General features: G+C 38.7%; 1 protein-coding gene across 7 annotated transcripts in view; it reads right to left on the bottom strand.

Annotated features, from left to right (window-relative positions):
* Positions 1-1,043: 1,043 nt before the first annotated feature.
* Positions 1,044-8,990, bottom strand: part of CBX3 (chromobox 3) — a 294,217-nt gene continuing 286,270 nt past the window's right edge. For all 7 annotated transcript variants that reach the window (XM_077303092.1, XM_077303091.1, XM_077303090.1 and 4 more), the window contains 4 exons: positions 6,476-6,618; positions 4,580-4,745; positions 3,768-3,862; positions 1,044-1,747 (listed from right to left, as the gene is read on the bottom strand). In XM_077303092.1, coding sequence (XP_077159207.1) covers positions 1,621-1,747; positions 3,768-3,862; positions 4,580-4,745; positions 6,476-6,618 — 531 coding nt within the window. In that variant the 3' untranslated portion in view covers positions 1,044-1,620. The remainder of the gene's footprint in view (positions 1,748-3,767; positions 3,863-4,579; positions 4,746-6,475; positions 6,619-8,990) is intronic.

The following is an 8,990-nucleotide window of genomic DNA, read 5'->3' as shown; positions in this document are numbered from 1 at the left end:
TCAGGATCCAAGCTTGTCCTGTACTATTCCTCATTCACTTCTGGGGTAACCACTCAATTATTTAACAGAGGGGCAATTATTCTACTACTTTGTACAGCAGTATAAAATGGGTATGTATTGCTGGCATTTGTTTAACAATGCATCAGCAAGAGATACCGTACAAGGTTACAGTGTTTCATACATTCAGTGAAAACAAGTATAACAAAATGCTGCTCCCATAGCATTAAATGCCCCACCTGAAATAAGAGTAGCTACTAAGATGGCAGAGAAGGGTTTCACTTTCTTTGGAGAAAATACATTAAGATTGTGCTGCTTCTTGCATATGTCAGTAATTCTAACAGCAATGTAAAATAGCCTACGGTCTTCTGAAGAGGTACAGAAGTGGAAACTATCCCTCAAACAGCCAGGAACTAGTAGCAGCCTCATCACACACACCCATTGTTGCCAGCAGTTCTGGTGGTGGGCACCTACAGGCTGGCAGTAGTCCTCACCTCTGACTGAAGCTCAGTGGGGGAGGGCCTTCCCACTGAGGACAGATCTTCCCAATGAAGGCCAATCAGAGGCCCATTGGTACTTCCTGACAGTGTGCCAGCTCCTCTGAACGGCCCTGGGGGGACGGCCCTCCCTCCAGGCCCAATCAGAGGGCCAGCATATTGTCACAACTATCTGTGCACATTTCATGTTGAAGATCAAAACAAACTTTCCATCAGTTTCGAGAACATATTCCAATGTTTTGCTTCATGAAGCTTCTTCTAGACACTGTCAATGGATTTTGTTCATCTTCAGTACCTGCATAAAAATTCTCTCACCCCTCCCCCACAGACTCCAGTTTGCCGAAATAGTAAAAATGAGCAATACTTAAGAATACTATCAGTGTGATCATCAAATTATGTTAGACAATTTAAACACAGTACAAAAAAGAAACTGAGGAGTACATGTAATGTGGTATCAATCCTGTAGGGGGGGAAACTCAGCTTGTGCCTTTAGGGATATCCTCATGCCTTCAGACGACTTAGTTTCCCATTGTTTGGTGAAGAGGGAACAAGAATATAAATGTATTTTATTGATCACCATTCACCAGTATATATATTTACAATAAAACAATATACAGTCTGCACCTTCAACTTACTACAAAGTTTTCACCTGGTCCTTTCAGAACCAAATAGCCAAAAATACGAAAAAGAACAGCCTTATAGATTTACTGTGCAATCCTGAACAGAGTTACACCCTTTTAAAACCACTAACTTCAATGGCCTTAAAAAGGAATACCTCTACTTGCACTGATAAAGGACTAAGTTGGGAATAAAATACATGCACGTCAATCAAAATAGAGAACTACAAAAACACTGGTGAGTTTGTTTGAACTGCCATTAAGAGTTCACTATTAACTTTATAAAACATTTTACTTAATATGCAGGGAGCCGTATCAAATGTTCTCCCATAATTAACAAAGCAAATAGAACAAACCCTTTTCTTTCTGTTTATGCAAAACACATCACTTCAAAAATAATCAAACTCATCTTATTAGAATGTAGACATTTTCCACATTTTTGGTAAGTCAAAACCAAACAGCTATTAATATTCTTTATTCTTTATACATATATAAAAAAAGCCAAACAATCATTGTGCCTCATCTTCTGGGCATGAATGCCAAGTTAGCCGCTCTTCATAAAAAGCAATTACAATTTGGGGACATTTCACATTAGCTTCTTTGGCCAGCACTAAATCCGCTTCATCTGAGTCCTTCCTGTTGTAAGAATTTTAATAAAAAAATTACTTTAAATGCTGTTTGAGGTAACATAACCAACATGTGTAATAAGGATCTGAAGAACCTTTACTATGTCTTTTCAAATGCATAAACACAAGGCAGTTCAATTTTTGCATGTTAATTTTGAAGGTATCCTTTTATAACCCATGAGATTTACACTCAGGCTATTGGGAATTAAATTATAGTTCTAAATTCAGTTAGAAAAGAACCACAAGAGTTCTTCTGCCCAAACAGAAAGTCATTTATAAAGCCCAATACTAATTAGAGTAGCCAGCAATGGGAGGTGGCTGTCGGTTCTATTTACTGGTATTACTGTATGTTAACTAGAATCATAGAAATAGAGCTGGAAGGCCCTCCAGGGCCATCTAGTCCAACCCCCTGCACAATGCAGGAATTCACAACTATTTGCATGTTCACAGTGACCCCAATTCCATGCCCAAATGATCCCCCCCCCCAATAAAAACTGCCAGAATCCAGCCTGGCCTGGAGGAAATACACCTACCATCCCACAGTGGTGATTAGCAATTAGGGTATGCAAGGAAGGGCCATAAGAGGCAAACATTGGTATATTCCTTCCTGACCACCCACTCACAATCTGCCTAAGTTCATAAAATCAGTTCATAAATTCACCAATTAATGTTGATTATTCCATCAGTAAATAAGCCAACAGCAACCAGGGAAGTTTTCCAAAGTAACAATCAAGGCTGCAATTTTAAAGCACAGCAGAATTTACTGAACTTGGTGAAACCTGATTCCAAAATTTTACATGGAATATCAGGCTGCTGACCTATTAGTAAATGAATTATTTGTAGGAAAGTTCAATCTTACTCTGACTCCTGCTACAATGTATGATGCAAGGCTATTGTTCTGACATTATTCCCTGAAGTTTTCTACACTGTATGTGCAGTAATATCACATCCATCCCGCTACAGTAGTCAATACTTCTCCAATAATTGGTTTACACCAGCGGAATAAAATCTATTCCTGTTTCAAAGACGAAGATCCTGTGGTTGGGTAAGAAGGGACCAAGCAAGGGAACGTGTTTGCCCAACCTGGACAGAATACGACTAGCAATAGCCCATTCTGCCAAAAACCTGAGTGTGATCCTCGACACCTTCCTCTCTCTGGAAGCGCAGGTCATAAGAGTAGCACGGCAGGCCTTCTACCACCATAGTCCCAAAACACCTAGCCACAGTGATCCATGCGACGGTCACCTCTAGGCTGGACTTCTGAAACTCACTCTACACAAGCCTACCCTTATCCTTGATCAGGAAACTACAATTGGTTCAGAATACTGCGGCCAGGGTCCTCACAAATACACCATGGAAATCCCACATCCAGCTAGTACTCCAACAACTGAACTGGCTCCAAACTGAATTCTGGATTAACCTTAAGGTTCTGGAATTTACTTTAAAGGCCATACGCAGCCTGGGCCCAGTGTACCCGAGAGACCAATCTCTCTGCCTATACCCCCAAAAGACCACTATGCTGTGCCACCACCAACTGGCTATTAATCCCTGGCCCCAAAGTATGTTGGACTTCAACAAGGGCCAGAGCGTTCTCTGTACTGGTCCCCACCTGGTGGAATGAGCCCCCTGAAGAGATCAGGGCCCTGGTCAAACTCCCAGTATTCTGCAGGGTCTGCAAAAAGGGAGCATTTCCACCAGGCATTAAACTGAAGTTAATCTGACCTAAAAACATCCGGTGGACCCCTCAAGTCATACCCTCCATAATCTGAATGATTCAGACCTCCCTAGGGGTTATGTTAAAGTTGTTTTATTGAAATTGTTCAATTAATTAATTATGGTAATCTGTTAAACTTATATTTATTGTTAGAATTGTTACTGATATGTTGTGTTGTGACTGTTAGTGTACAGTGTTCTATGTAGCCCATGACGTCCCATGTAAACCACCCTGGGCCGTATGGGAGGGCGGTATAAAAATCTAAGAAAATAAATACATAAATAAAAATTTAACATGTGTTCTGAACTACACGTACCACTTCATAAGGAACATTAGTTCCCCACTACTGTCTGTGGCTCCAATTATTCGCTCAGGATCAAGACCTCTTGCAAATCCTCTTGGTTTATCAATCTGTTAAAATAAATATTTAAAGAAAAATGAATTTAGTTTACATATCTTTCCAGTTGTAAAATGGCACCAAACAGAATCCACTCCATAACAACCACAACTTCTAAAAACAAGAATTTAAAGAGCCCAAACTTTTAATTCCATAATATACATAAGTAAAATGAAAGCCCACATGCAAATTTTCAGAAGGCACTATAAAGCCACTATATTCCGACACACATGGATTGCTGGAATCCCTGTTGATGCAAATAGGAATTTGCAATGTGGAGGGAAAGCGTTTGAAATGATCCTCTTTTTCTGCCAATGAAGTGCTGTTGGTTACTGAAGTGACTGTGCCTGATTCCCCTTCCTTGCTGCAGTTTCCCATGACTTTTGTCTACACAGATCTCTTGATCTCCAAAACTGGGCCTGTTGGTAGAAAGGAGAATCCACACTCATGCTTTGTGGGATCCAATCCTGAGTCTTGCCTTTTAACTGCCTATTACCCATCAACAGTTCCATTCTACATCCCCCGCCCCTGGAAGACTTACTTAGGGATACATTTTGCAAATGTATCAGAAGCTATTCTGGTGAACTTTTCAGACTCACCAAGAAACTAGTCACTGCACCCTAAAAAACATACTATGCAAAAATTGCATCCCATTAATTCTTATTAAGGATCAGCTGGTATGTCCAAGGATCATTCAGAAACAAATATTCAAACCTTTTAAGCCAACTTACAGAGTCCCTCTTTTTCTTTGATTTACTGTCATCAGATTCACTATCTGACAGAGATTTTCTTTTGGCACCATCTGTCTTCTCTTTACCAGCTTTCTGGGAATTCAGAAAAGCTTCTATTAACTCTGGACAATCCAAATTCTCTTCAGGTTCCCAGGTATTATCGGCACTGGGGAAAAAACACAAAGTTCATGAAAAAAGTAAAGCAGAAATATTAAGTTTGTCGCCCAAAAGAGCATTATTTCATGCTCTTATTAAAATCGCCAAGGACTGCGAAATTATATTGATCATAATTAGTAAGAGTTGTTAGGTGTAAGAGTAGTTTACCAGTAAAATCAGCTGCCTAAGGAGATGGTGAGTTCTCCTTCAATGGCAGTCTTCAAGCATCAGCTGGACACTTGTCAGGGATGCTCTAGGCCAGGGGTAGTCAAACTGCGGCCCTCCAGATGTCCATGAACTACAATTCCCAGAAGCCCCTGCCAGCAAATGCTGGCAGGGGCTTCTGGGAATTGTAGTTCATGGACATCTGGAGGGCCGCAGTTTGACTACCCCTGCTCTAGGCTGATCCTGAACTGACCAATAGGTCAGACTAGAAAGCCTATATGGTCTCTTCCAACTCATTTTTCTATGTACTACATAATTATTTTAGCACTGTTATAACCACACATAATTCAACAGGCACAAACAGCATAGTGTTTAGCTTTTAGCATAGCACATGGAAACAAAGATAATGAATGTTTCCAATTTTATTCTATGTCTGTGACTCTAACTATGCTTTATTACCTGATAATCTGAATTTTTCTTTTTAAACAACCCTCCTTTCTGGATGAGACTATAAAGGTATATGGGGAAAAGCAGAATCTTGCAAATGGGGGTGGGGAAGAATCTAACAGAGTAGTTACAATAAGGAAAAAAACAGCCTCTTAACATCCATCTATTAATTGTTATAGTAAGTCATTTTTTCTACATATATTACTGCATTTCTTCATTCACATGTATGCCTAAATCACTCCAGAACATAATAAAAGAACACCATTTAGTCGCGGAAATTGCTTAACTAACTTATTTGTATCGTCTTTGTTACTTCCAAACCACACAATTTAAATAACCATTATTTGGGATTCCTTGCTCATTTCAAAAAGGAGTAAGATAAATTTCTATTATTTACAGATCCTAAGAAGTGCTTCTAGCTTTTAACTTGAATATTGTCCCTATTTGTATTCCTAAAGCATAAAACAGAACCTAGCCATTAATATGAAGTATTTGTGTTAACCTATACCAGCCTTTCGCAACTTTTTTATATCATTGAGAAACCTCCTGAAACATCCTTCAGGTTTCAAGAAACCCTAGAAGTGGTACAATCATGCAGAATATGGTGGGGAAGCATAGCTGTGTACGGACACACCTGGGACCCCTCCTCTCCCTACCTCCTCCAGGCCCATCACTGGCCATTTGGGGAGGGGGTGGGTCAACTTGACCAAAGATGGTCATATCACCTGATAAATGCTAACAAATTTTAAAAGATATATATAAAAAGTTAATTACCATCCATTTGGGAAACCCTAACAGGGCTGTCAAAAGAACCCTGGTTTGAGACAGCCTGTCCTCTACATACAGTTTACTTTGCGGATAACTTCAGCATAGATGTAAACATGTAGCCCATGCTTCACAGCCGGAAGCAATCTGGAAGATGCTGCCAGCCATGCTAACTGGGCAAGCCAAACTTTTTGAAATGAGCATGTTATTCACTCTGCTCAGTGACTGGCTGCAATAAATATTTCACTGTTTTCAGTAGCACACATGCCTTCCTACACCTGAACTATGGCTGTAGAAACCTGCAACACATCTCACTACATATTGTTATACATGTGATTTTTTGGAAAGAATTAAGTTCCTTACTCAGTAAATCCCTTCCATTTCAGGAAGTACTCGACCTTTCCATTAACTACACGTCGATCCAAGACTTTCTCCACAACAAATTCTTCTGGTTCAGCTTCTTCAACTTTTTTACCTTTGCCATTCTGTTTCTTCCCCATTTTGTGCTACAAAACAAAATCATTAGAAAAAAACACCTCCTTATTAGTTACACCACTGTCCAACTCCAGGTTAGTGGGAATTGGGTCCGCAAGTAAGTCACAGTTCTCTCAAACCTGACATTCATCTGAAAGGGGATTTTAGTTCCAGTGTAGTCAGTGCCATCTCTGCCTAAATTATGTCCATGTAGCTTCTTGTCAGTCTTAAAATTTATTGAAAGAGGCTTTACAGAAGAGCAAATCTAAGTGTGTTAATTGTGGAAACAAGCCAACAAATTGTTAAGAGGCAGCTACCCTGTCTTTTAAAAAGCATGTTGGTTATTTTAAAGGTAGGAGTTAAAATAACGTGTATGCAAGTTATACATGCTTGGTAAATAGCAGTGCTCCTAAAATAGCAATGGACTGGATTCTTTTCAGAGTTTCAGACTTTTCTCCCACAATCATATCTATGTTTCACTTCCAGTTTCATTAGGAGACATAGAATTCACATGTCCAAAAGCTTCATAGTCGATCTTAATGTACTTAAACTGAGACTTTTCCAATGGAAAAATCTCCAATATATTAGTGAGGTCTGCTGTGATTGAAGTTTTATAATAAAGTTTGCTAGGTTTAACACAGAATTGGAAAGAGCTTAAATCTGATTTCCATAAAACACACTTAACATTCAAACATTAAGAAATTAAGGTATTACATCCACATCTTCCTCAAGGCATTCCAATCTCAATAACACAAAAATCAGTATAATTTTTTTTGTAATTCCTCTATGCATTAACTTGAAACCAATATATTAGTGACATGCTGAAAGTGCTGCAATTCTGTTAGAACCAAAAGCAAATGTTGTGAACACTGTTTGGATGCTCTCCTTTTGAGAAGTATCTTGAAATAGAAGATACTTCTCAAGTAGATACTTCTCAAGAAGACATGCTATTTTCTCCACAGGATCCTCTGGGACTTACAATGATGACTCCAATACTAGTCAGGATCAAACTATGAATCCAATAATGTTCCAGACTTATTTTTTGTCAACCTTCCTTTCCCCCCACCCCCACGTTTTAACAGTGTTTTGTGATATGTCATGGGGAACAGGTGTTCAGATGAAAAAAATCTACTGTATTTGAACAGGACTTCACACAAGCTTAAACAGTTATTTGTGTCCTGGCCCATGTTACTGAGATGTAATCCAGACACATTTCTCATTTCATTGCTTACCCCATTACTAATCAAACTACTAACCCAAATGAAATTTTCCGGAATTGTCACTTAAGATGGAAAAGGCAAAATATGTGGAGATTAATTTCATCTAATAATGGAGACTGACATGAGTATCTCAAAGTAAGCTACTCATTATGGATATAGCTACCCTGGAAACTTAGAATAAAGAACCCAAGTACATTGATCTACAAATGTAAACTGAGGCAAAACTAAAGATACCTGAGAATTTTTTCCTGAACTAAACTGGGGGAAAAGTACATTACAGATTAAGAACATATAATCATACTCATACTTAAATTTATTAATTTATTCAATGGATCTTACTTCAAGTATTCTTAAAAGTGCATGCTAAGTCTCTCTAGATTACCATCTACCCCAGTGTATTCCCAAGCCACTATTATGAAATTCAGTTATACCCAGAGATGTACACTTTCCAAACTTACTGCATTTGTGTCTTGGGGTGGGGGGGCTGGGGCTTTGAATATAAATGGCTGTCAAACCAATGTATACACAATATTTGCAGCTCTTGGTACAATATGTAGAATGCAGAATTCATGCTCCCTTTCTTAGGAACGATGCATTGATACAACAAGCTCTCTATTTCCAAACTGCATCCTCAGTTAAAAGCTCAGCAGTTGATTTATCTTTCTTCCATTTATAATAGAATTGCCAGGAATCTTTTAACAATATTTACGCATACCAATAAAGCCACACTTTTAAATAGGCTTTGCATAAAAATATAAGCAAGTAAATACAAAAGCTTTCATTTGCTATGTCTCTCTGGAACCTGTCAACCATTTTCATTACACTGTATATAAATTTACACTCACTCTCTACCTACATGTTTGAACTGATTATTCCATTCCATGACATTGTATCTGAGAAAGTGTGTGTACACACTAAAAGCTCATATCTTGAATAAAACTGTGTTGGCTTTAAATGTGCCACTGGACTCTAAATTTGTTAAGTTGAACATATGCACTGCCAACTAATTATTTCCCTCTCTTGAGTGGTACATGACAGCATCACTAACTCAGTAAACCCTATACTATGTACCTTGAAGAATTAAACCACCACTGTAACATATCCATCCACTTCTCTATAATTTGTGTAAAGAGTAGGATGCACAAAGAGAGGTCCTCTCTGCAAATATACAAGAAGCAGCATAG

Source organism: Paroedura picta, chromosome 11 (assembly GCF_049243985.1).
Source record: "Paroedura picta isolate Pp20150507F chromosome 11, Ppicta_v3.0, whole genome shotgun sequence".
Taxonomy (NCBI): Eukaryota; Metazoa; Chordata; class Lepidosauria; order Squamata; family Gekkonidae; genus Paroedura; species Paroedura picta.
Note: the sequence above shows the minus strand (reverse complement) of the source record. Positions and strands in the feature narration are given on the sequence as shown.